General features: G+C 46.6%; 1 protein-coding gene across 1 annotated transcript in view; it reads left to right on the forward strand.

Annotated features, from left to right (window-relative positions):
• Positions 1-27,983, forward strand: part of NEK11 (NIMA related kinase 11) — a 132,059-nt gene that overhangs the window by 65,676 nt on the left and 38,400 nt on the right. The window contains exons 12-13 of the mRNA XM_087824618.1: positions 1,962-2,076; positions 18,337-18,470. Of these exons, the coding sequence (XP_087680744.1) occupies positions 1,962-2,076; positions 18,337-18,470 (249 nt within the window). The remainder of the gene's footprint in view (positions 1-1,961; positions 2,077-18,336; positions 18,471-27,983) is intronic.

A 27,983-nucleotide genomic window follows, 5' to 3' on the forward strand; every position in this document is an offset into this window, starting at 1 on the left:
TGTTCTGAGTTAATTTCTGCCTGATCTCACTGGGGCTGCTGCTCCCTTCTCTCTCGCCAGCTGAAGCGAACCTCTTTATAGCTCAAAAGCAGTTGTAGGCGATAGAATCAGAGTTAGGGGAGGGAACAAGCTGGCTATGTCACTTCTTAAACATATTATGAAAAGAATTTGTGGCATTTAGGGGAGTGGTTTGTTTTGTTTTTTAGACCCTAACTGGCAGGGCCTTTTATTGTTGCAGTCATTGGCGCCCCCAGCCATTGACTTTCAGAGAGAGTGGAAGGGAGGGGGACAGAGAGAGAAAGAAAGAAACATGGATGTGGGAGAGGCACATGGATCGGTTGCAGCCCAGGTAGTGCCCTTGACTGGGAATCAAACCTTCGGTGCACGGGCTGACACTCTGACCACTGAACTACACTGGCCAGGGCACAGTCATTTTCTGCTTGGCTGGATCTGGACTCTGAAACCTTGAAGTATAGCTGAATGTGGAATCAAGTTAGGCACTGTTTCTTTAAAGATGGTAGCTTAGGCCCTGACCGATGTGGCTCACTTGGCTGAGTGTCACCCAGTGCACCAACAGGTTGCTGGTTCGATTCCTGGTCAGGGCACATATGTGGGCTGTGGGCTCGATCCCCACTAGGGGGCGTGCAGGAGCAGCCGATCAATGTTTCTCACATCACTGTCTCTCTCTCTCTCTAAAATCAATTTTTGAAAAACATATTAAAGACGGTAGCTTAAAAACCAACTACCATCATACACACAATAAGCCCAGTCTTTGTTTTATCCTGTGGCATGTATAGTGGGAAGGTATCAGAATTGGGTTTCTGTGAAAAGTACCTAGCAGAGCAGGTCTCCACACGTGAAATAGTAACACAAACCAAAGATCAGAGCAAGTCCTCTTTCTAAGAGAAACCGTTACAATAATTCTGTCTCTTCCTCTCAAACAGAACCTCTGCAAATCAGTCAGTTGAGAGTCCAAATACTTATTTTCAAATAATTTCTGAAGTACCCATAAAAGTGCATTTCACGCAGCCTCTGTTCTTGTTCTAAAAGCTCTTCGTGTGCTATCGCTGATCCTTGGAAATTCGAAATCAGCCTCACGTTGTGCGGAAATTACTATGCAGCACGACCAACGGACTTCTTAAAAATGTTTTGTGACCGCATTTTCACAAATGGTGCACCACAGCGTGTCGTGGCTTTTATTTATTCATTCAGGATTCGTTTGAACTTTCCTTTCTATTTTTAATAAGAAGACACTCTTGGAGTAGTTCTGCATAAGACCATGCATCAAGGAAAACAGGGCAAGTCACCATCAGCTCTAGGTTGTAAACACACACACACACACACACACACACACATCACTAAAGAAAAGCAAAGTGCCTTATTGAAATATCTATTGATATAGCTGAGAAATTTAACTTTGTTTGAAGTATGAATTCTTTCATGCGACCTCTTAGGTCTCTTTCATTTAGGAAATTGGAATTTATAGAATCACAGAACTTTTACAGCCAGACGTGAATTTGGGAGGCATCCAAATTAATACCTCAGCTTTTGAGATGAGGAGACCGAGCGGGGCTGGCCTAGAGTGAGGTGAGGTGCGTGTGGTACCCACGGTGCGTACTTGAAGGAGGGACTTGTTCTCAGCCACCGATCGGTGCTGCTCAGGCACGAACCTGGACGTGTGTCTCCTTCAGCCCCGCACGCCGGGCGTGCCACTCGCCTCACCCTGGCCCTGGCCTGAAACCGAGGCCTCACCTTGGGAGGTTAAGATGTTTTGCCCTATTTATTCAAGGCAGTTTCTCGTGTCCCAAGCTGCCTTCTTGAAATTTGAAACTGTGAACATGTTTAAGGGAGAGGGTTCAATAGGCTTTTGTTGTCAAACAGTCTTCTAAATAAAAATGTTTCATATGTGGTAGTGCTCTTTACTTTCGTGTTTCTCACGAGTTGTCAGTCACCTTCCACAGGAATCTGATGACCAGCCTTCAGAGAATGTGCCCGAGTATCAGCCCATTCCTTGCCGGGACCCCGGTGTGCCCCAATCAAGTGCAGAGGACACCAGAGCTGACCTTGGAGACCACGGTATGACTTTGCATTGTATTCAGAAGGTTGCTTTCAGCTGGCACTTGGGTTGGGGTAGCTGGCCCTGCAGTAGGCCTGGCCGGCCTCTGAGAGAGGCCTAGCTGTATGTGACCACCTTCCACCCGTTTTGCTGGAGCTGGGCTGTGACCAGGATGAAAAGCACAGAAGCGAAGGGGTTAGCCGTCCTCTATTTCTATGTAATAGTGAGGCTGAGCCAGAAGCTCGCACCAGGCGAGGGACCTCTGGTGCGTAGGGATAAACAATGTTGTCATTAACCTGACTCTGGAACAGCGTAGGATTGTGAGTGATCTGAAGCTGTTTCTCTCTTCTGTAAACGGTCTTCCTGGGCCTCATAAATTTAAAGAAATGAAGTCAGGCTTTGGAAAATCAACTCTTTGGATGTGTAATCATTGCCAGAAAAAAAATGTGCTCAGAGCTGTCACCCAATAGCAGAGATACATCATAGCCTAATGGCTGAAAACATGAGTTTTAGAGTAAAAAAGCTGGCTGTCAGGGAAGCCCCTGGCCACTTAATCTCTCCTTGTCCATGAAACAAGAATAATACCTCCTTCAAAGGTTGTTCTGAAAAACAAATGAGACTGGCCATGGGGTGTGCTCTTAGCTCAGTGTCCAACACAGTAAGAGCCCAAGAAAGCAAAGTAGTTTTATGACTCTGAAGGGGAGGGTTATGAAAGTAGGGTTTTCTCAATCTTGTACCACTCTCCCCAGTGTCTAGGAAAAAGTGCCAGGACATTGTAGATGCTCAATAAATATTTTTTTGAATGAATGAATGAACGAATGGGTGGATGAATAAATGAATGAAGGATATGTTAGTCTGGACTTCTGAGAAGGTGCCAAGTTGGGACTAAAAGTACAAAGATATTACCAGGGGAAATGCTTGCATGAAAGGAAGCGGGAAAGGAGTTGGAAAAGGCTGAGAACCGTCAGACCATGATTCAAGTTTTATTCCAAGTGAAGAGGGGAGATTCAGTGGCGTGCACTAGTCTCTGAGGCAGCCCACGGCAGCCGAGGCAGCAGGATGTCCTTAAGCAAAGCCGGCTGTCACAGGCCTGGTTTTGTACCTGCTGCCCTCCGGCAGTGGCCCTTGGGGAGGCTTAGTAGCCGCTGGGTGACTGCAGGGGTGAGTTTCAGAGCACAGCAGCTGCGCCCTTGGCCGATGTGCTCCATGGCTGGAGGTCTGTGAGGTGCATTCTCCACGAGAATAGCTGCACAATGGGCCAGCCGCTCTCCCTGGCAGTAGGTGAGTTCTCTTCTCAAAGTGAGAGTGAGAGTAGTGAAACTTGGCTTGGCTGATCATCTCAGCCTGAATTTGCATTTGATGTCTCCCTGATTGAGCTGTTGGAGCTTGGGTCGCCTCCTTTGGCTGTGGCTGTAAGGAGACTAGCACCCGATGCTCCTGAGGTTGGCATTTGCCAACTGTTAAAATGGTGTCGTGGCGGCCATCTGGCAGCAGATGCCAATGAAAAACAGATATGTATATCAGATGGATTTGTATCTTAGACTCCTTTCAGGCAATTCTTGAATATATTATTTGTTATTTTCCACAAATAGAATTTGGGAGCGTAGAAATATTCCATGGGCCTTTCTTTCCAAGAATATAAACCTGAAAGTTAGGCCACTGGGTGGCACCTGATATGGATGGCTTGCTGCTCTGCAGGAGGGCAGGGCCAGCGCTATCTGTAAAGAGGAAGCCTCAGGATACTATGTTGAATGGGGAGCCTAGGATCAAGAAGCCTGGGCCTAGCCTCTGGGTGTAAGGACGAAAGGTACTTATTACTCACTTTATAGATGGGAAGCCAAAGACATTAACTCATTTGCTTCAGGACTCTAAAGCTGCTGCTTACTATTGCAGCACCCTCCCCCCATCTCCATCAAAGTGTATATATTTGGAGGTGGTAGGTAGGAGCAATAGATTTGCAAGAAACACAAGCATGTCTAGTGAATTGGACTTTCAAAAGGCAGAGATTATTTGTGTGTCTCTATACAGATTATGTGAGCTATAGTAGCCAAATTACTCCTCAGCTAGCCTGCCACAGGTCCCAGCTGCTACCAGAAGACTCAAGCTGGTGTCCTTACCTCTCCTTTTGTCTTTTGTCACGGAGGTTTCAATATGGTAGACTCTGTATTGATATACCAGCCAAACTGGAAGTGGTCAGATCTACTCCTTTGACTACCATATAGCAAGAGCTATAAGGAAACACACTTAGATGTCCATAATAAGCTCTAAGATCCAAAAACGCATAGTACTTTTAGTGGGGCCAGTTTCCTTGTAAAATGCTTTAAACATCTCCTTTATTTATTCTTCTCTAAAGTTGTATTTTCTAAATTCTCTTCTTTCTTAAATATTAAATTGCAAAGAGACAAATAGGACTATGAAAATGTAACCTTTGAGTTGATGATTGATGAGAAGGATGGTGGACAACTACTGGAGAGTGAGTGATCACATAGCTTAATCAGGAAACTCTCAGGCATGAGATTCTGGGAGGTGCTGATGAACCATGAAGTGGTTATTATTTTCCCCATTCTCTTTGGCTTTCAGAAGACTTCACTTCAGACGTTCACCACTCAGAGGAAGTGGTTTTGTTGTTGTTGTTGTTTTATCTGGCATGTGTATGTAAAATAAAATTATACAGTCATCTTTTTTCCTTTTTTAAAAGATATATCTTTATTGATTTCAGAGAGAGGAAGGGAGAGGGAGTGAGAGAGAGAGAAACATCAATGACGAGAGAGTCATTGATCAGCTGCCTCCTGCACACCTCCAACTGGGGATCGAGGCTGAAACCCAGACATGTGCCCTGACCGTGAATCAAACGGCAATTTCCTGGATCTTAAGTCGATGCTCAACCGCTGAGCTACACTCAGCCAGGCTACAGTCATTTTTTAAGTTCCTATACCAAATATTTAATCAATCTTTGATGTTGCATGGAAAATTCCCTCTAGAAAGAAGACAGGGTAAGGCATCATTTAAGTTTGATATGCGTTTAGTTGACTATGGCTGATTTAATCTAGCCAGAGTCATGGGTAACTATTATAACCAAATGTGAAAGCACAACTGGAACATTAAAGAAATTGCTCCTTTAAATATTTATATTTAAATCCTCATATGTAAGGCTGATGGTTTCTTGCACGCTATTAATTTTTGCCATGCGCTTCGTTGCACTAGAGCCTTATCTCGGCAGCTCACCGCTGAGTTTCAGAACAGAGTTTTTTCAAAAGCTAGAATAGTCTGAGACTCCCACTCTGCGCAGGGCTCTATCTAAACCCAACTGTTCAGATGCGGCGGCCTCCCTGGCATAGGTCTTGGCTGCCTCCTGACAGCTTGACCAGCTGTCGTCTCTTAATTTTCCTTTCAGCCACTCCTTGAGCAAAAAAGCCCCATTCCCTGCCCTGGCCAGGGGCTCAGTCAGTTGGGGCGCTGTCCCATACACCAGGGGATGGCGGGGTTGTTCCCAGCCAGGGCACATACCTCGGCTGCGGGTGTGATTCCGGGCCCGGGCGCACATGGGAGGCAACCGATCGAGGCTCCTCTCTCACGTCAGTGCTTCTCTCTCTCTCCTCTCTCTCTCTTTCTTTCCCTTCCTCACTCTAAAATCAATAATTAAAAAAAAAAAAAAAAAAAAAAAGCCCCTTCCCTGTGCTAGGAGAAAGCTCGGACCCAAGAGGGTCGTACTTTGCTTGCCCGAAGGAAGTCCACATGTCCTCTCCGTTTCTGGGCTGTAGGCTGCTCTGTGCTTATGGTGTCCTCTCTTCCTTTTACATGTCCAAGTGAAAATAAAGTGATTTAAGCTCCGTTACACAATGACATATTTTTATTGTTTTAATTTTAGAAAAGAAAACGTCTACTGACTGCAATTCCACTTCTATATAGTTACCTTGGAGAGATGAAAGCGTGTCTACAAGATCTGTACACAAATGTTCTTAGCAGTCTTAATCATAGTACCAAAAATTAGAAACAAGTTAAGAGTCAATCAACAGGTGAACGGATAAACAAATTTATAGTTTATCCATGCAATGGAAATCTACTTAGCAATGAAAAATAAACTGTCAATACATAAAACAATATGAAAGGCTATCAAAACCATTATGCTGAGTGAAAGAAGGTGCAAACAGAAGAGTTCATATTGGACGATTCCATTTCTATAAAGCTCGAGAGCCAGCAGCACTTATCTACATGATGGAAATGAGGCCAGTGTTTGCCTGGGGGTTGTGGAGGTGGGGACTGACTCCAAAACAGCACAAGGGATCCCTTTGTGGTGACAGAAAGTTTGATACTTTGATTGTGGTGATGGTTACCCAGATGTATATATTTGTCAAAACTCATTGAATTCTATACTTTAAATGAGTATATTTCATTGTCTATAAATTATACCTCAATAAAGTTGATAAATAAAAACATAGATGAGATATTCAGAAAAAGAAAGTAAAAAGAAAACATCGTAAATAATGCCCATCAGTCTTTGTTCTAGGTAATGAATGACCAAGAGAAACTTGGGTGAGGTCATGGAGAGAGTAAACAACCGGGAAAGTCTCTAGGTGTTACTTGGGACACAGAGTCCTTAGTCTTGAAAATGATCATGGAGTTTTATTCTAATATCAACTGAACAACATTGTCTTCTTCTACAAGAGATGTTAATGAAGTTTTGGGGTCTTCTCTCAAGAGGAAAGTTGGCTATTTAAAGATTAGGGGCTGAGATCCCTCCTCTCCTCTCTTCAGTCTTTATGGTGGGAGGGCTCACACTGGCACGACAGGGAACCGTCCCAGCAGGTCTCCAAGGACTCATTCCCATTAAAGCAACCTGAGCATAAAAGATCAAAGAGTAGTACAGCCCAGACTCCAAACGGCAGCCCAGGCAGAGAAGCTGTGGGTTCGCCTGGCTCGCTAGCCCTTGGAGAAGACCAAATGCCACTTCCACGTTCCTAGAGGTCCCACCTCTTCCGGAGCATTTGATAGCTTAAAGGCTTGATTTATAAACAAATTGATGGTGGTTTTGTTTTGTATTTATCACATATTCCACTGAGTCATATTTGTGTTTCCACCTGACTCTCATATTTACTTCCGCAGTTACTCCCTAATTTTCTGAGCTCTAGAGGATAATTAGAATAAATCTAATATTGAATGAAGGTGTGCTGACTCTCCACCCTGGGGCATATTTAATAATTCAGAGCGTTCCTTCCACATGACAAGCTGGGTAGGTGCCTCTAACTGAAATTTAAAAGATTATATCTAATATGAAAAATTAAAGTAGATGCAGAATAACACCTGCCCAACCAGCCACTTCGCTGTTGTGTCCTAAGCAGGCATAATAGAGGTAAGAGGAAAATCAGTCCCCAGAACATCAGTTATTCATAAAGAAAGTCAGCACCCATGGACCTCTCAAAAATTAGTTTCTCACCTGGGAAAGCTGTATTTCATTCCATGGCCCATCCCTTAACGAAATATAAATTATACAGTAATTATTAAACTAAGGGTCCTGCTGGTCGGGCAGAGAACATCCTTAAGTGGCCTGGCTTGGCCTATTGTGTTTCAGGTTTGGACTTAATCATTTAAGCAGAAAATTGAATAAGCATCATCATGACTTTAAAGTAGGATAGAACACAAAATATAATAGACTAAAACCTCATATAATGCATGCTTCAGACAGTGTTTTGGACATGCCACAGTACGGTTTTCCTTTAGTTGATGAAATTGTTTTCCATGCAGGGACATTTCACGGCTGCACTCAGGGCTCATGTACCCACCACCTGGAGGGCATCAGTCCGATGCCCAAAGGAAGCTAAGCTGCCATAGAAAACGAATAGAGCTCTATCGGACAGCGTCAGCTTTCAGTCCAATAACCGTCTTTGATTCATATGCTGATTTGTAACAACAGGAGTGATTGAAATATTTTGCTTTGGTGTTTAGGGCAGACTTTAATTTAGGTATTTGTGACAGATATTTACGTTTGTCCTCCCTGATCTTCATTGAGGGGTTTTATCTTTTGTTTTGTGGCAGTGAGGGCTGAATCACTATCAGCACCTCCTAGATTCACTTGTCAAGCTCTTTCATTTTTTGAAAGCACATCTCCAGGAAAAAGAAAAAAGAGCTTTCCAGCAAGGAACAGTAGTATCTAATACCTTTTGTCATTCGTGACTAACAGCATTTCCCAATGTCTCTGTTTCTCTTGCTTCCGAAAAAATATTCAGAATAGGAAACTTACAAAAAGATCCAAAGTGATTGTCACCTCTCATAGCAGTGTATCTGTCTGTGAGCTGGATAATGAAAACTTCATCTTTTCCGTGTCTGTCTGAAGAAAGCATATTGGAGATGCTGCCAGCATTTGCAGCCCCCCGGCCAGCTCGTCTCTGGGCTGCAGGGAGGGTGCTTCACAAATTCATCCTATCGCTCTGTGTGTTGGCGCCCGCGTGGAGAATGCAGTATATGGATGTGGAGTGTAGCTCTGCAGACCCAGCTTCACAGCTAACTTTGACCCTCCTTTCCTGCTGACCTGTGACTTGTCTGGGTTTCCCTTTCTGGCTTTAAATGATCAATGGGAGTTCCTTCTTGATGACATTCCATGCCTCACCTCTTACTGGCTAAGTACATATTTGTGGATGACTTTCAGGTGCCTGCAATCTTTCATGCATTTTGCACCTGGGCGTCTTGGGTTGCAGAGATGAAAGTGACTTTACAGTTTTTGTATCTCAGGTTAATTTTTCTTTTGAGTCTAGGAAAAGTGAACAAACCCAACTCCTCTCCCCAGCTTAGCTCAACGTGGCCTGTTTTCCTGACTCTAGATAGCATAGAATTGAATTACCTCCCCTTGCCTCCCTCTGCCCAGCACCTCCCCGCAACCCCATTTTAAAATATGATAAATTTGGCAATTTGTATTAGCAGTTGCATGTGAACAAATAGTCTGCAATTATATATCTAGCCTCCTTTTCTTTGTGAGATTACACATTTTGAATGCGACTAATCTTTGTGTATTCATGGCACCCTAGATGAGAAATTTTACTAGTATACTCAAGAGGGCTAGAAGTGACTGTGGGTCAAGAAAAAGCAGGTTTTGAAAAATTTTTTGAATGCTTCCCTTGGCCCCATTAGCTCTGTGTTATTGATGAGGAGAGCGGGTCCCTGTCCTGACTGCGCTGACATGTTCCCAGGCCATGTTCTCGCCCGCTCCCAGAGCGCCACTGTTCTTGGAGCCACCTTGATGACATTCCATACCTCACCTCTTACTTTTTACTCTCAGTACACTGTACTCCTGCAGTCGTCAATCTCTCAGCTCAAAATTCCACCCAGTAGCATTATAGTAAAAGTGTTTCCTATTATATTGACAAGATTCATTGATTCAGATTTGATGGTGATATGTGGGTAGCTTGAAATCAACTATGATAAGAGTATTTACACCAGGAATATCAGCAAATGCTACTAACCAGGGCTTCTCTCTCCCTAAGAACCAGTTGTTAAACATTTATCAGGGCGCCACTGGCAGACTGCACCCCTAGGGCTTCTGATTCAGTAGGTCTGGGATGGAGCTCAAGAATTGGCATTTCTAACAAGGTCCCTGCTGCTGTTAGAAATTCTAACAAACCCTGCTGCTGCTGATTTGAGGAGCATACACTAAAGAATTTGTCTAGAACTATGCCATCTAATTTGATAGCCACTAGCCACATGAGATTATTTAAATTCAAATTTTAATTACAGTCATGTGCTGCATTATGACAGTTTGGCCAACAAGACACTGTATATATGACAGTGGTCCTGTAAGATTATAATGGAGCTGAAAAATTCCAATTGCCTCGTGACATCATAGCCGATGCAAAGCTGTAGAGCAATTCATTACTCACATGTTTGTGGTGATGCTGGTATAAACAAACCTACTGTGCTGCCAGTCATATCAAAGTATAACACAGTGCTGGCTGGTGTGGCTCAGTTGGTGGAGCACATTCCCTTGCACTGAAAGGTCACTGGCTTCAATTCCTAGGCAGAGCATATACCCAGGCTATGGGTTTGATCCCCTTACAGGGTGTGTACAGGAAGCACCTGTCAATGTTTCTCACCTGGATGTTTCTCTCTCTCTTCCTTCCCCTCTATCTAAAAAAAACCCAATAAAAACATATATTTTTTTAAAAGTTAACTCTTTAATTTAATTTTGTAGTAAGAACATTTAGCATTATATCTGCCTCCTTACCAGATTTTTCAGTATGCAGTACAGCATTGCTGATGATCCGTGCGGTGTGGTACAGCAGATCTCCTGGTCTCCTTTTCCCCTTGATGACCTAAACCTTATGCCCATTGCTTAGTAGCTCCTCACTAGCCCCTCCCAGCCTTTGTCGACCACCATTTCATTATTTGATTCTATGAATTTGAGTATTTTCGACACCTCACGTAAGTAGAATCATGCAGTATTTGTCTTTGTGTGACTGGCTTATTTCGTTTAGCATCATGTCCTCAAGGTTCATCCCCATTGCACATTATGAAAATTAACTATACTTTACAGTGGCATTGTTTAACATTTTTACAATTAAAAAAATAATAATTGGCTTAATAGAGGCCAGCTGGTTTCTCATATCTGCTTTGCATTTAGTCGTTATGATGTTACATGATACAGTGCCTGGACAGCTTCACTGTGTGCTCAGGAGGGGGTGAGAGTGAAAAAAGCAAGTAACATCCTAGCATGGTTATGAAAGCAGTTTAGCTTTTGGACTCCCCTGAAAAGCTCTCCGGGATGCCCAGGGGTCCCTGGAACACTCTTTGAGAACTGTTCTTCTGGGCAGGAAATGAGGCCCTGCAAGAGTAGCGGGAGCTCTCCCTGGGTGTCCTGAGTAAGCTCTCCGCCTGTCCTGCCCCGTTAAACGCCTCGGACAAGCTGGGAGGGGCGATGGAGCAGCAGCAGCGCCTTTCCTTCCGCGAGCAGGCCGCTCTCCGGTAAATCCTGCTGTTCGCATGTTCATGTTCCGGGCGTGCCGCCCTTAATAAGCACAAGTAACGCTGCCTGTGTTGCTGCGATGGCCATAAAAACCCGCAGCCTTGCTGAGGGACGCACCTCTGCGCTCTAATCGACATCATTTTATGTGCTAAGTAGGTGGCTGCAAGGTCTTAAAACTGTTTGAGGGGCCTCCTGCGGGGGTAATTGTGTGGTGAAGTGTTTTCATTTACTTAACACACCTTCCCCCAAAGAGTTGGGGAGTTTCTAAGTCAACCGCTCAAAAGCCTGGCTGCAGCCCCCGCCAGGCACAGTAGCTTTTCATCACTGAGGAATCTCCAATAAGTTGCAAATTGTCTGGTAAGGTATTTTGTGTTACTCTTCGACTTTTGAGAAAAATAGTCCTGGGGGAGCTGTAGCATCAGCAAATGCAAGCAACTCTTGAGGGCAGGTTGACTTTCAGCTCGTACCGCCAGGGAAATAAAACCTTCAGGCACAGGGCGCTGTGGCGACAGTAAGTGTGCTCCGCCCCTGGTGGCACAGCTGCAGAGCCTGTCTTCAGATGGATCGTTCTGTCAACACGGATGAATTTTCACGTAGAGCAACCTCTATTTCAGTTTCCCCAGTTACATTCTTCAATGAATATAGTCCCGTTTTGTTTAATTTTCTCTTGGGAAGATACAAAATTATTTTAGGTGCATTTGACAAAGGCACATAATGTACTGATGGGATAAACACAATTCTGGTTTCCTAGGTGAACACACAGCAAAAGCACTGATGGGCCCAGACTTGTATTTCTGTATATGCACCTCTCCCATTGTCGAGATTTATTAGATTCTCTTGGTTATCTAGAGGGCCATTTAGGATCCTATTTAGTCAGATCCTAAGTCAGAAATTCATAACAGTTTCTGACTTTAACACTGATAATTTCCCCGGCCCCATTGTTTAAAGTAATTATCTTTAGTTTATTGAGTGAAGCAACACAATACTTACACTACTTGCATTGTTAAATTCTTATAAATTTGTCTTCTCTAGTTAAATATTTTGGTAACAATTATCAGGCCACTTTCAACTGTGAATTTTGCTTATGTTTTAAATTGAGCTTTACAAGTGATTAAATAGGAGAAACCACAATCATTTGTAAAATTGGCTCACAAGGCCCCTGCTTACTTTCCCACCCTCCTGTTTCCCCCAAAGCCACATTCCAATTTTCCACAAGGGTGGAGGAGGGTTTCATGAGAGAGGAAATCCCATATGGCTTGCAAGGTATTCTCTCCGCCAGCAACCAAATTGCTAACTGTGATCCGATACATCCCGCCTCTGCTGATGAGGAAACACAGCCGAAAAAAAACAAGAGAGAAGGCAGAGGCTTCACTGTGACAGCACCCGCCGTACCCCACCCCCCACCAAGTTTATAAACAAATTGTATTTGAGGTTTAGTTTCACTTACAGTCAGTGATATGATTAACAAAGTGGACTGGAGCTCTGCTCTGCAGTGAAACACATTTTCCACTGCGAGGGTCTGGGAGGTTCATCTTAGGCCTTTGTCTAAGATGCATAATGAGAGCCAGACATCTATTGAAGCTCTACTTGTAGACACTGTGTAAAAGAAGGTGGGAAAAGGCACCTTACAGATGAGAAGGGGCTCCTGGAACTTGCAGAGGAGACTCAAGGCTGGGGTGGAGTTAAGTCGCTGTCTCTCCCTTGCTAAGTCCAGTGAGGGCAGGAGGACTTCCAAGGGTCTGTGATTCCACCTTATCTTTTGAGGGGGTGGGCAATGTACTGGCCGGGGGGAACAAAGAGCAGAGAGGTGAAGTGACCCACATCCCAGGACTTCAAAGAAATCTCGACAAATTCAAATGGGAGGCTGCAGCCATGCGGGGCTAGATAAATAGAGGAAGGACGCTTGATAGCAGTGCTGTGCAATGGGACATCTTGTGATGATGGAAATGTTCTATAATTTTGTCACAGGTGGCTTTCAAGCACTTGAGATGTGCCTAGTGTCACTGAGGAACTGAATTTGTCACTTTGTTTCCTTTTAATTAATTTTCATTTAAATAGCCACATAAGCCTAGTGGCTACCATATTGGACAAGGAAATTCTAGAAGGAGAGCTCTTTAAAGGAATGAAGTTGGAAAGTAAGAGGGAGGAGGCAGGTCTGGGGAGTGGGTTTTCAGCCAGATGACAGAAGGCCATGGCTGCCAAGCTGAAGATTCTGTACTCAATGTTGTTGGCAGTGGGGGAGCTGTTGAAGGAGGAAAGTAACATGGTGAGTGCTTTAGATTTGTGACAGCGTGTGCAAGATGGGGTGGAGGCTGAAGCCTGGAGGTGATCGCAAGAGCTGAGTGGTAAAAGATACCTGCACTGTACGTTGTCCCTTAGAGTGTGAGTGTGCTGATTTCACTGGGGGCTGCTCCTGTTCTCCCCTGGACTGAATATTGGTTCAAAATGCTCCTGAGCAAATACGCAGCTGCGAGCCTCCAGTCCTACTGATGTTATGGTGATTGAAAATTCCAGTCATTTCCCATGGGCCCCGAAGAGGGCTCCTTGTAATGGAATAGAAGAGATGTAGCAGCCATTTGGAATATGGAGTAGGGGCCATGGTCTCCATAAAGGCGGTGATTCATCATGGGAAATAATGATCACCGTTCTCCGAGCTCGGCCTCCCGGCTCTGAGCTCCAGTGAGCAATCTTAATGACGCCGAGGGGAACTAGGACACCACAAGCACTGTATTCCAGGCCCAGCCGATGACTCACCGCGTAGCTCAGACAAACCATTTGGTGGTTCACAGTGGGGGAGAGACGGCTTTTACAAATCAAAAAGGAAAAATACAATCCAACGTATGTTAAAGTTTAGAAATTGACAGAATGCCTTTTCCGAAACAGCAAAGTTCCAGTCGGTTCTTTTCTTCTAATAATTCAGGGAAGAAATGCCCAGAGCTGAGAGACTGAGTACCTTTATTAGCTCCCAGGAGAATGGAGGGCTGGGCTTTTAGGAGTGATGTTTATCTATTTGGTGGAATCCAGCTATCTCCCTGGAGGACAGGTTGCCTCTTACCCAAGAGTGTTATCTCTAGTCCTGCTGTTGGCCCTTTACGTCTGAACACTGCTTTTACCTCTCAGTAATGATGCCACCTGGCCGGCAGCTTGGGCCTCTGTCCCTGGGAGATTCGAAAGCTTTGCTCAAACTGCCGCTTGTTCAGAGCTTTCTTCGAAATTGCTGCTCAGGCTTCCCTCTCCGTCTCATGCACGAAGGCCGGTGGCTTCCATCTGGCACGTACTGGTTCAGGCGGCAAACCCAGCTTTTTGACCAAAGCCAAGTGTTTGATGAGTTCAGCATCTCACAGAGCGTTCGACCTTCCACCCTCTCACTGTCTCTGACTGCCCCCACTCCACTGCCCTTCCCCACCTTTTTTCTGGAGTAAGGCCGAAGCCCTCCTCTTGTCTCTGGCAGAAGGGATCATGCTTTCTCCCCCTGAACTCTTGTCGGGTATTTTTCTAAACACTGAGAGTTGGTATGAGAACTATTAAGAAAACGAACATTCCCTCCTGCTACCTGCTCATAGCTTTTTTTCTTCGCCGTCAGTAAAATGGGAGCAGTGCTCTGTAACTCCGTAGAGACTGTGAGTGGCTGAGACAACTGATGGCCTCATTAGATCTCTTCTCAAGTAAAGCTTGTTTCTATTTTTGTCTAACGTACAAAGGTGGTGAGATGTAGAGATATCATGGAGTCTTACGTACGTTATTGTAGTGCTTCTATATAGTAAATGACGGCACTTTCATTTGAACCAGTCACACCCTAGAACAGTGGTTTTCAAAGTGGGGCCCCCGGAGCAGCTGCACAGGCCTCTCCTGGGAAATTGATAGAAATGCAGTTTCTCAGGCCTCACCGAGACCTACTGAGCCAGCAACTCTGGGTTTTCACGCCCTGTCGGTGATCCCCGTGCTCACTTAAGTCTTACAGGAAGGGGTTTATTTGGGCCTTAATTGAAGGATGTGACAAAGAGCCCCCTCTTCCAGGACAGGGCGATTGCGTCTCCTTTTCTCCAGCCGTCACTGGGTTACCGCATCGGCACGCCCAGCGTGGAGATCTGGAATGCGGCTCCCGGGTGCTGGGTGCAGGCTGACTTCAGGGTGCGGGGAAATGAAAGCTCTTCATCACGGGCCGATTTCCCTCGTCACGGGGGAAATGCGCCCAGGCTGAAGAAGGCTCCGCGTTGGGCCTCGTACAGAAAGCGCACTGCCTGATGAGCGCAGTTGGAGCAGACTTCCACTCCTTTTGACATTTCCCTTTGGAAATGATCCCTTTTCTGAGCTGGGCCAAGTTGACGGCGTAAGAAAAACTGGAGAGGGCTTCATGGCAGTTTGTTTCCTGACTTGGGCCTTGGTGGCGGAATGGCACTTCCTCCCGGGCCTGTCTTTCCCTCCCCTCTCTCCTTCCTGGGAGGGGTCCTTGGTGAGGGAGGGACCTGCTGTGGGGAGGGCTCGCTGTTAGCAGGAGAAGGTTTGCGTGTGTGGCAGAGCTGCGTGATCCGGCCACTGCGGCTTTGTGAAGGTTTCACTGTAGCACAGCCACGCGTGTTTGTGTATTGTCTGTGTCTGCTTTCGGACCACAAAGAGTTGTGTAGTTATTACAGTGATTTGTATAACCTGCAAACCTAACATTTTTACTCTCCAGCCCTTTACGGAGCAAGCTGGCTAATCCCTATTGTAGAGGTTCCCTCTGAGGCGCGGGGAGGGTGCCCAGGTGGAGCCAGTGGGCCCGAAAGGCAGTGGGAGAGCAGAGCGGTGAACCGCAAGGGTCCCCCTGGAGGCAGCAGGAGCGAGGCCAGAGAGAGGAGGGGTCCTTACTGCCCATCGGAGTTGGGTAATGTATGAATTTTGAGAAGTGATTCTATTTAAAATATATTTCAAAAATTTAAACTCGATATATACTTATGATTATCTAATGTTTATGTGTCTTCCTGCTTTTGAGCATCACAGGCGCAAGTACAGGCTGTTAGGTGAAATGTTAGTGAGTAGCATTTATTGGGTACCTACCCTGTGCAGAGCGCTTTGCGTCAATTATACTCTTTAATGTTCACAGCAATTCTATGAGATGGGTACTGTTATCCCCATTTTACAGATGAGAAAACTGAAGTGCGGAAAGTTTAATGCCTTATGTTTTGGAGCTGATGATAGAGGCTTGATTTAAATGCAGGTCTTTTTTGATGCCAAAGCCAGCATTATCAATTTGTGTTTTTCAAATTGTGGAGAAATCAGCTTAGCAAGTTGCAACTGGCATGTAAAGATAAATGGAATAGAGTGCAGAATACCAGAGTGCAGATATAGTGAGGGTAGATCTTGAGGCACGAAACTTTGTTTCAACTATAAAGATGTTTATATACGACACACAAATATAGGCACAGTTCTGTGTAGTGGGTAACAATATAAATGACATTTCCTACTGTATCACAGTCAAGTTTGCAAGCAGATGTTCTTGCCTGAAGGCGGTGAAGCGGGAACGCATAAAGAGAAAGAGGATAAAGAGAAAGGGGGAGCAAGAGGGAGAAAATATGAATGAGTGTCAGAGAGGCTGAGGGAGTGGGAGGGAGGGGAAGAGGGAGGGAGGGAGGGAGGGAGGGAGGGAGGGAGGGAGGGAATGGATGATCCTGAAAGTGACAGAAATTCAAGGAGACAGGGATGGGGGAGAGGGAGAGGGAGGGAGAGAATGGATGACTCTCTGAAAGTGACACTGAAATTCAAGGAGGAGGGGAAGGAGGAGGAGGGGAAGGGGGGATGAGGGGGAAGGGAGGGGGAGGGGAGGGGGAGGGGTGGGAAGTCATATGGTTTTGTGCACCATTCCATTCAGCAAACTTAAGTCTCTACTTGAGGTAGAAGCTAGAGACCTGAAGGCACCTCTCTTAATTTTCATGCACTTCTCTTGCTGGGATCTTCTTGTCACTGTGAATGTGAGTGGAATAAAGAATGTTAGAAAGCATTGCCCCCAATACAAACCATCTATTTCATCTGGTGCCTAGCTGAAAAGCAGTGATCTGAAGGGAAAACAGTCTGCGTTTGAGTCACTGGGAGAAACTATGAGGTTCACAACAGGCCCCTTGCTGAGGAACTGGCAAAGGGAGTTTTGAATATATGTAATTTTTGTCTTTTGAGCCAACTAGTTTTGATTCCACAGTACTGCCTCTTGTGTTTTATGGGAAACCGTAAATAGCAAAGATTTTAAAGTCTTTCATTGTCAGGGAGCACTACAGCCACTAGTATTTTACTTTCTAAAGAATATGGAATCAGTTTGTTAAAAGTCCATTTTTACAGGTGTGGAAATTAAGTGAACATTTGTGTAAAATTTTCCTATACAGATGCTTTTGTAACAATCTTATTATTGAATCTTCATAGCTACCCTGCGAGCAATAGGCTGAAAAACAGTGCTGTATGTTACCATTTAGGAGAATAATCTTACCTAAGTCAGAGTATGGTGCAAAGCCTACGGTGCCCACAGTTCTAATGTGCTGGGGAGTCATCATGTAATTTCCTCCGGTCTCCAAGGACATTTCTCTATTCCCAGGCTCCCAGTAGCACAGCGGAGTTGGTATCACTGCTGCTTTGTGATCCATCCTTGGTCTTTCTTGGTTGAAGGCCGTTACAAGCGCCAGCTGTATTCTTAGTTAGCAACAACATTATGAGTGACGGAGGCAGCCACTGCTTGGCTTCAGCTTCCTGGATGGTCTTTTCTTCCTTTCCTTTCTCTCTGTTTTTGAATCAGTGCCCTGTATGCATGCGAGTAAGTAGGACCCTAGAGTAAACTTCATCTCAGGAGCCCTCATAGTTTGTTAGAAAACATCATGACGTTTTCCTCAGCTTCCCAAAACGCCACTGCTGTGTATACTGTCCATCGCGGCTGGTCTCACCACCAATATTTTCTTTAAAAAAATAAATTCCCAGGTAGAGTGCTGGCACAGTTCCACTAGAGCTTCCTCTGCAAAAACTTCATGTGGGCGTGTTATTGGGTCCCGCCCCCGCCCCTGCTCCTGCTCCCCCTGGTTTGTAATAAGGACCCTCGCCCAAAGATGTTCAAGGAGATCATTTCTTCTTATTTATCGCTTTTCTTCCCCCTATCTTAAAAATGTGGTTGCAAACACCGTCACTTCTCCTTTCCCCTGCTGGTTTCATTTTGCTGAGTATTTATTACTTTCAGCCAGATGCTTCCAGAAGCTGATTCATGGAAGCTCTGTCAGTACAAACGAAACACAGACCTCAGGGAAAAGGCAGGGGACCCTGGCCTCATTATAACTGTCGTGACTAGTGGGGCGTGATTGTCGTTTGTCCTTTGTTTCAGGGATCCCAGAAGACCCGCTGCTGGCCGAGGAGTATTATGCGGATGCGTTCGACTCCTGCTCTGAAGCGAGCGAGGAGGCCGAGTCCTCAGGACCCGAGGAGGCGGTCGGGGCCGATCCCAGGGCCAGCCAGCAGGTACTCGCCGCTCCCGCCGGAGGAGCGGGGCCGTCGGGGCGCTGATGGGGCTGTGCCTCCCCACACAGGACCGAGAAGTCTTATAGCCTGAAGTGGGGGAGCGGGGACTAGGGTTTGTTATAAAGGCTCCATAGGGTAAGCCTTGGTTTCGGGGGCCCTGGGGCAGGCAGGCCCCCCCATGAATTCTGAGGATCTGGTCTGGGCCACGTCGATGGGGGAAGCGCTGGAGGACCCAGTACTTATCAGCGGGAGGGTGGGAGAAACACACCGTGCTGTACACCGAGGAACACCCTGTAGACAGCTTTGGACAAACAATGCAGAGTCTCTTTAGCAGGGAGAAGGGCACTTTTAATGCCTTTCCTGCCTCATAATCAGATTTGTGGGTCACATCTTGATGCACCAGTTAGCTATGGGGATGAAGGCCAGAGATCCTGTGCTTCGGGGACGATCTTTCTGGCCGGTTTTAGCCTCTGAGGGCCCATCTGGACTTGCAGTGCCGAGGCCTCTGCATATGCTCCCCCTCCGGAGATGTCCTTAGTGACAGCGGGGCTCAGCCCTGGCCCGCGATTCTCTGGGACGAGCCTGCAGGAGAGGGAAGAGAGCAGGTAAGTGGGGAGAAAGCAGATGAGCTCGGGCAGTTTACGCTCCGATAAACTTCATTTTCTTCTAAGGCCGTGACCTAGTAACCTTTCCAGTCCTCAGCTTCCATAAAGTACAGAGGCTTTTTATTAACCGGGAATAGCTAAGGCACCTGTGTCCATGGAAACTTAATCCAGGAGGGTGGTTTCTGGAGTGGAGAGAAGGTTGTACATAAGCCATTCAACCATTTAACGAAGACTGAATAAAATATCACAATATTAAATAAATAAAGAAGACATGGTCTCAGGTTCTATGTAAGAAGAGAGAGACAGGGAGGGGGGACCACCACGGCTTGCGAATGGGGCTAAGCAGAGAAACGGAGGAGAGAAAGAGAAGGCAGAGGAAATGAAATAAAGGGCAAGAGAGAGAAATTAAGAGAGAAATATAGGAAGAGAGAAACAAATAAATGAGAAAAATACAGAGTCAGGTGGAGGCTATTCAGGATACAAAATAAAAACACTTTCCTTATACTGTTTCTGCATTTTTTCCAATGGACTCCAATGAACAACAGCACCTCCTACCACAGATTATAAGACAATTTCCATTTGCTTCTGTGCCACTGTCCAAAATAACCGAGACCAATGTGACTACAATGTTACAGAGCCATCATTCTGTGCCTCTGGTTGCAAACACATGATATGCAAAATATATACTCAATTGTTGCCCAAAACATCAAGTGGTAAAATTTTAGCTACTAATATTATTACTTTAAAATGTTTTTAAATAAAATACAACCGGCTCAGAAAACCACATGAATAAAATATATGGCAAACACCACCCAGGTCAAGGAGTAGAGCTTTGCTAGCTCCTCCGGAAATCCCATCTTTGGCATTCCTGTTAGAACATGGGGTTGGAAATCAAACTGCCTATATGAGTCTAGCCTTTGTCACTTGTGGGTTGTGTGACCTTATGCAAGTTACTCAACTTCACTGGGCCTCAGTGTTCTAATCCGTAAAATGGGAGAATAGTGGTCCCGACTTATAGAGTAGTGCTGAGGATGAAATGAAGTAATCAGTGCCATGTACTCAGAACAGTGTCCAGAATTTAATAAAGAAATTAATGATGAGATATTTGTGTTATTATGATGAAGTTACCCAGCCATCTTGTGGCCTTGTTACGATGCTGCCAAGACTCTTTAATGTTAAAGCGAGATGTTACAACTGTGTGTAAAAAATAACCCTTCTTATGTCTTAGGCCCAGAGGTAAACATAGGGCAGCAACTTTCCTTTCTGGGTTGTGCACCTGTCACCTGCGATGTGATAGATTGCGGTTGATTTTAAATAAATCTGTTAGGACAAGATGCTAAGATCTCTCACATACATGAAGGTATTTTTGTCTCACAGAATCCTGTTGGGTAGTTATTCTGATCCATATTTTCCAGAAGAGGAAACTGAATTTCTGAGAGAGGAGTAACTTGCCCGTGGCCACAGGTAGGGGAGGGTCAGAGCCACGCTTCAGGCCCAGGTCTGGCACATTCCTAAGCCAGTGCTGCTGCTGGTACAGGAGGTGTATCTCCCCGGAGTGGAAATCACAATTGAGTACCTAGTACTAAAGACGGGTAACTACAACCCCATTTGTTTTTCCTAGTGATTAGATGTAATTTTCCCTCCTCAAAGGCGGTGGCTGTGAGGTTGTGATGGGGTTGACTCTTTCTTGTTTAGGTTATTTTATTAGAAACACAAAATTTACAGTTACAAAGCTGTGCCGAGCCCCAGTCTCTGTTGGCGTTGTGAATTGAGAGAAACCTGTGGCCATCTCTGGGGTTCACCTCTTCTCCCCTCTCCTCCGTCTTGTGCTTGACCCCTGAGTGTGCCAGGGTCCACCTAGGTGATCGTCATACCCACGGCTCTTATGTGAGTATTCAGATCAAAGTTGTTTCCCCTTCCTTCGGATGGGACCAAAGTCTCATAGTTTTAATTCTGACGGAAGAAGAGCTTTCAGAAAGAGAAGCAGCCGCGGGCTTCATTGGGATCGATTGCTGGTCCCTTGTGCCTCCTGTGACTATCTTTGCAGCAGCAGCGTCTCCAAAGCAGTTTTATCAAGTAGCTAATTGCTGTTGACCTCCAGGTGCTTCTTTGCTGCAGTCAGCAGACCATCAATAACATCCCATCACAGCCATCATCATATCGTTGATAGCTTTTCTGTGAGTCTATGGTCCCTGACCTGGAACCAGCCTCTTAGATCTCGGGGGGATGCAGTTTGTGGCTGTCATCATAACAGTCTCTCAACAGTATTTATGGTACCTGCCACCAAGAAGGGTTCATGTGCTCTAATGGACATATTTTAGGGCTGCAGACTGATGAGTGTCTCACAGACACTTCTGTCTTCCCCTTGCTGTCTTGACCATCATTTCCCCCCCCCAAGACTAATCAGCGTCCCACGTGCGCTGATTACTAGCTGGACCGTAATGGACACAGAGCTCCCTCGGGAAAGGCTCTGTTGAGTGAGCGTGGTCCTTTATCAATGCTCGTTTTAAGGCTCTTAGGACCAGGATGTTTGTTCTTGCTGAGATGAAAGGCTGCAGAGGCCCATTTTCCCAGCTCATTCTGAAGTTTTCAATATGCTTTGCCCAAATCCTCCAGGGATTTTGAAATTCTCTCTGCACAGTGAAACGTTAGGGAAAGCAGGAATGAATGATCTGCTGGGAATGATGCCACAGGAGCAGAGAAACAGACGCAGTCTAGGCAAGGCCTGAGGCTCTGCTGGGGACTCGGCTCAGACTGTCAAGAGTAGGTGCTTCTGAGTGTCTTCTGGTGGTGGAGTCATTAGTTTAATCAAGTCGTAACTATTGTGACAGTAATGGCTAACATTTCCAGAACCTTCATTCTAGGCTATGTCAGTCCAGGTCCTCTAGGAAGCAGATAGCAAGACAGAATTAGAAATAAAAGAGCAACCCCTGTGAAGCAGACTTGGAGAGCCTCACACCACGATGCCGGTAAACGTCTTTGAGGACAAGGCCAGAAGGGAAGGAGGGGGTGGGTGAGAGCCTCTGACTGGGGTGCGGTTCTGAAAAAGATTTGGCCAGGCCCATGGGAAGTAGAGGCATCCCCATGGGGCAAGAATGGCCTGGCTCTTTTATTCCCACCGCGGTCACACTGGCCGGGAGCTGCCTGGGAGGAGTGTGGCCTTGGTGTCAACACTGCATTGGACTCTGAAGATGCAGCAGCTGGAGAGAGAGAGAGAGAGGAACATTGATGTGAGAGAGAAACATCGATCAGTTTGTCTCCCACTCGTTCCCCAAACAGGGATTGAATCTGCAACCTGTGTATGTGCCCTGACTGGGAACTGGACCCGCCACCTTTTGGCGTATGGGTCGACGCTCCAACCAACTGAGCCACACTGGCCAGGGCTCCTCCTGTGTTTTTATAGAAGGTGCCAGAACTTATGAGTCCAAATAGTAGGGCTGATTTACCCTCTACTTACCTGGTATGGCCTAATTAATTTAACTTCACATATGGGAGGAAACACTTGTGCCCGCATGTGTGCACACACACACACACACACACACCCCAATTCCTGTCTTGCCAGCTATCATCAGAGCTGAGGTGCCCTGACCATTCAGGGTACAAAACAGTACAAAAAATGTGAAAATCCTCCTGAACAGCCCTTGCAAACCCTAGGCCCATCCCACTATTTTGTGATTCATTTACACAGATTTAATTTCATTTAATTTTCTAAATATTTTATTCACCTGGAGAAAGGAGGTGAATGCTGTTTCCTGGTGTCCAGCTTGGGAGGAAAGGAGTGTGACACATCTGGGACTTGTTGGAGGCGTGTATGACGTGCTGACCTGGAAGCACGTGGGTTCACGCCGTCCCAGAGGAAACACTGTCATGGTTAATAAACAGAGCCCTTTACGCCTCATCTACTTCCCACTGACAAGCACTCTGTGGGGTTAACAGCCCCCATCCCATGTGCCCATGGGGAAACTGAAGCCGAGAGAGTAACTTTCACCCCAGGTCACCCCGTCCATCGATGGGGCCTGGATTCAAACCAGAAAAATGCCGTGTCAACTAGTAGACATTTGGGGCAAGTACAGAGCTTAATGTAGAAGTTAGTAAAGTAATGTAGTAAAGGAGATGCCTGCGACCTCAGGGGCAGTTCAAAACGTGAGACAGTGGAGCATGATCCCATGGCTTCGAATCATGTTTAAAACAGGGACAAAGCAGGACTGGAGTCGGAAAGAGGGCCTGCAGCGAAGCGGCGTGTTTCACCAGGGTTGCCGCTGGACCGGGAAAGCCTTTCTTCGTCTGTTCCTAGGAAACCTTCCCTGAATTGCAGAGCTGTCCTTCCTAGACTGTGGGACCCGTGGCCTGTAAGGAGATAAGCAGTTCATCCAGGGGAAGTGAGCTGGTGGGAGGCCCGGGATTGACCGGAGGCCGGCTCCCCTCTCGAAACAGCTCACAGCAAGGGGGTGCCGGCCTCACCAGCTTCCGAAAACCCCCTGCCCATGCTCAGGGCGGGTGGGGGGTCCGCATAGTGGCGCCACTCTGTCAGCTCTGCTTTCCTTTTTTCTCTCTTTGTCCTTTACGCTTCCAAACGGTCATGCAAATGCCTTAAGCATTCTGTCCTGGGTACCTGTGGATGTCTTTGAAACCCTAAAGCAGCCCCACAGATACCAGACCTGGGCATTAGTAAGAGGCAGCTGCGGTCAGGTTTTAACACACGCATGAACTAGGCGTTAGCAGTGAAATGTGGACACGCTGACGGTCACGTTTCAGCGACTCCGAATTCAGTGGCAGAGGTGTTTACTGTTATCGGAGCCGGGGGCTTGTTGACAGTGTGAGTTTTACAGATGTGACTCTCTGTCCCCATCACTACACGCACTGTAAGGCGCCTTCTCCCTGCCAGAGGCCACCGTCGGCCGTGAGGCAGGCGCTCAGAGGTCAGCTTCCAGGTTTCAGGGCCTCCGCCACGGAGCTGCCGTCAGCTCTGCCCCGTGGCTCTGTGCCCAACAGCACCCTCTGTCTTCCCATGAGCTATAAATGCAGATAAGCAAGGGCCTGGCTTCTAATGAGATCAAACTGAGATGTGAAAGGTTCACCTGAGTGTGTAGAAAATGGATGAGGTCACCTTGGTGTCTTGCTTTCTGTGACATAGTGACATTTTTCAGGGCTGTTTGTGGGTATGGTTCGCAGGAGAGTGGACAGTAGCTTAGTAAAGCAAGTTGCAGAAAAGAAAGTAGGTTGGATCAGTTACATCACATATTTGAGTGTTGTAGGCACTGGGCATATGGTAGTGAACCACACAGACATGGCCCCACCATCAGGGATGTCTCACACAGCCTCATGTACTTAGATAGTATCCATAGACTGTCAACTCCCAAATACGTGTCCCCCATTCTTCAGTCTATCCCTCAGAAGTCTAGACTCACATACCCAGTCTGCCTGGGAGTGGGGCCATGTGGACTTCTAACAGACACCCTGAATGAGGCACGTGCAAAAGTGAGCTAATATACCCAGCCCCATGTCCAGATCAGCTCCTCCTGAACAAAATGAACTAGCAAACAAAGTAGAAACAGACTCGTAGCTCCAGAGAACAGACCGACAGCTGTCAGAGGAGAGGGGGGCTGGGTGAAAAGGGTGAAGGGATTAAGCAAAGGAAAAAACCCCATAGACACAGACAACAGTGTGATGGTTACCATGGGGGGGGTAGAATAGGGTAAAGGGGGCGTAAATGGTGATCGAAGGAGAGTTGACTTGGGGTGGTGAACACAATACAATATACAGGTGATGTGATATAGAATCATACACCTGAAACCTATATAATTTTATTAACCAGAGTCACCCCGATAAATTCAACAAAAATGTTTAAAAAGGAAAAGAGGGAATTGTGATAGTCACATACATATAATGACACTAGTAAGCCTTAGCCTGCATCAAGACCACTTTTTCAGCTTCTTGTGCCCTGGGCATGACTTTTCAGCTTCAAGAAGTCCTGGGTACACTCAGATGAGGTCCCTCAGGAAAAAAGAGGGAGCGCAGAATGACTGGGGGTGAGTAGGAAAGAGGGCTCTGTATGGTTTGGTTTCATCCTGTGGGATGACTGAGAAGGGAGGCCAGGGAAGGTGAGAGAGCAGCCCCTTCACACGCTTACGTCCACTGACCAGAAGGCCCTTGAATGGGAGGATGTGCCTGGGTCTGAGCGAGATGAAGCTGAGCTCCTGTCTGGCTGGAGCGGCACTGGGAGGCTGTAGGTCCACTCTGCACATTTATAGATGTGCCTGCTGGGATTGCTCAGCAGACAGAGAACGCGGTGTCAGGCCTGGCCGCACACCAGGAAGGCGACCATTCCCACCGTTCTGAGCAGCTCTCAGCCACTGGAAACATAAGACACTTCGCAGCTGTGAAACTGTCCTTGTCTGTGTTGATGTCTGTCTAGCCTTCAGGAGCCAGCCCACCTGCCAGGCGAGTGCTGAGGGTGCTAGGGACAGGTGGCTGGGTTTTCAAGGCCTCAAAGTGCAGGAGCAGGAGGCAGAACCCTCTGGGAGGCTCTTGAGCATGTCTGAAGATAGATGGACAATCATTGCGGAGCTGCTGGTGCCCAAACTGAGCCTCATCCCAAATTAGGGTCTTATGGCAGCTGGTTACCATTCGTTTGTTCGTTCGTTCATTCATTCATTCATTCATTCATTCATTCATTCATTCACTCACTCCTCAGGGGACACATTATTGCATGCTAGTTACCATTTTGCAAATATCATTGCTAGATCTCTATGTCCATAGATTCAGCTTCCAAGAAAGCTGTATAAATTGTTTTCATTTACCTAACTTTGTAACTAAAGCCTCTCCCATCCTGTTTATCTCCAACTCCTCAAGTTTCAGAATGGCTCCAAATTTCTCTTAAACAAATACTTTGTTTGTTTGTTTGCTCATTTCTTTTTAGCCAACTTACAATTCTTTTCCTCTCATTTAATAAGTGGAAGACATTCAGGGGGGAAAGTGGAGGAGTAAGGGGCGTGGCCTCTTGGTCTCTCCGCCTTGCCTTTCTTTGGCTTCTTCCTCTGCACTCTCTTCTTTGAACACATGAAGGAAAAATGTCATTCATTCTATATCATTAGGGTTATGTCTTCCCTCCCACACCCCTGTACAGGGCTTCCTAACCTCTGTGTCAGGAAGGTGTAGCTGACGTGTTCCAGCAGTGCAGCCCTCTCTGATTCTCGCAGTTTCTGTTGCGCTGACTCAGCTCAAATGCCGACTGAGAATCTCCATGCTCAGTGGCAGGCACAGTGATTGGAACTTTTTGATCTTTTATGTCCCTTTCCGATCCCTTCTCATCCTGTCCTATCCAACTCTCTTACTCCCTTCATTGGGTATTTCCAACAAGCCATACGCTGTACCAATGGCTTTTTATTTCAGTTGCCTCTCTTAAGAGCCCGTGTGAGATAGAGGCCATTTCCCCCTCACTTCACAGTTAAGCAGACTAGGCCTGGAGAGGTTGATGGACTTGGCCAAGGCTACAGAGTTAAGAAGGAGGATGCTTTCCCCCCACTTTCCCAGTGATGAACTTTGAGTAGGGGAGAACCCACTCCATAGGTGGGCTGATGCCCAAAAGAGCTGATGCCATTCTTATTTTACTTCCTTGCAAATCGCAGAATCTGGAAGAGACCAGCACAGATTACTGTGCAACAAAACACCCCAAAACTCAGTGGCTTAAAACAATGACTTACCGTTTCTCATGATTCTGGACTCACAAGACAGTTCTTCTGCTCCATGTGATAGTGTTTAAAGTAACCGTTGTGGCTGCGTTTCGCTGAGAGCTTGGCTTGGGGTCCATGACGGCCTCACTCGCAGGTCTGACAGGTGGTGCTGGCTGTTGGCTGAGGGCTGTTTTCCTCCTGTGCCCTCTCACGCTCCAGGGCCCTCACCGTGTGATCCCTCAGTAGGATAGCCTGCACTTCTTTACGTAGCTGTTGGCTTCCAAGAGAGTAAAAACGGAAGCTATGTGGTCTCTTTACAGCCTGGTTACAGAGGTCACACAGCACCACGCCTGCTGCATTCTGTGGCCCCAAGCAAGTTACCGGGACAGCTCAGGAGGGGGGGAGGGACTCTACCTCTTGATGTGAGAAACAGGAGCACAGGGGTGGGAGGGACGGCTGTAGCCGTCTTTGAAAACAATCTACCACACTCTGTGCATCTAGCTCTTTAGCCTGAAGAACAAAGAGGGATTTAGAGAAGGAAGGCTCCTTGACCATCACAGGATTCCCCCCCCCCCCCCCCAGCCTTACAGATGCAGAGCCAGGACCCGGGAAGCCAAGCTGCTTGGCAGAAGCAGCACAGTCAGCGAAGGAGCCGGCTCAGAGGCCAGGCTCCCCTGGCTGGTGTCACGGCCTGCGCATGTCGATGTGCCTTGTCACCCTCCCGCAGGGGCTGTCTCTGCTACGTTCCTCCCTGGCTCAAGGCTGTCCCTGTTAAGTCTGGAGACTGCAAGGGTGCAGAAGGAAGAGACCTGCTTTTTTCTCCTGTTTCTGTGCCTGGGACCTGCCTCCCTGTTCCTGGGCTGGGCACCAGGGTCTTCAGTTAGTGCTTTGGGCCTCACTGACCAGCAGTGACCAGGCATGTGTCCCTCATCGTTGCCTTGTCGACACCCGGGAACATGAAGTGATGCTGGGTCTTTCCGCAGCCATAAGGAGTGGCCGCCCAGCCCCACCAGGTGTTATGAAACGAAACCCGGCACGGCGATGTACCGCTTTGGGTAGTTTATTGCACTACAGTATGATTTTCTAAAATCCAAAATTGCTGCAATATAAAATGCGTTGCTTGTTTTGAAATGGAGCAAGTGAGCTGTAAATTATTAATTCCTCTGAGAATAACCACAAAGTAATTAAGAGGTTCCACTTTCCCAGATCATTATAATGCTGTTTTGAATATTTCC

Source organism: Miniopterus natalensis, chromosome 15 (assembly GCF_054644295.1).
Source record: "Miniopterus natalensis isolate mMinNat1 chromosome 15, mMinNat1.hap1, whole genome shotgun sequence".
NCBI classification, from domain to species: domain Eukaryota; kingdom Metazoa; phylum Chordata; class Mammalia; order Chiroptera; family Miniopteridae; genus Miniopterus; species Miniopterus natalensis.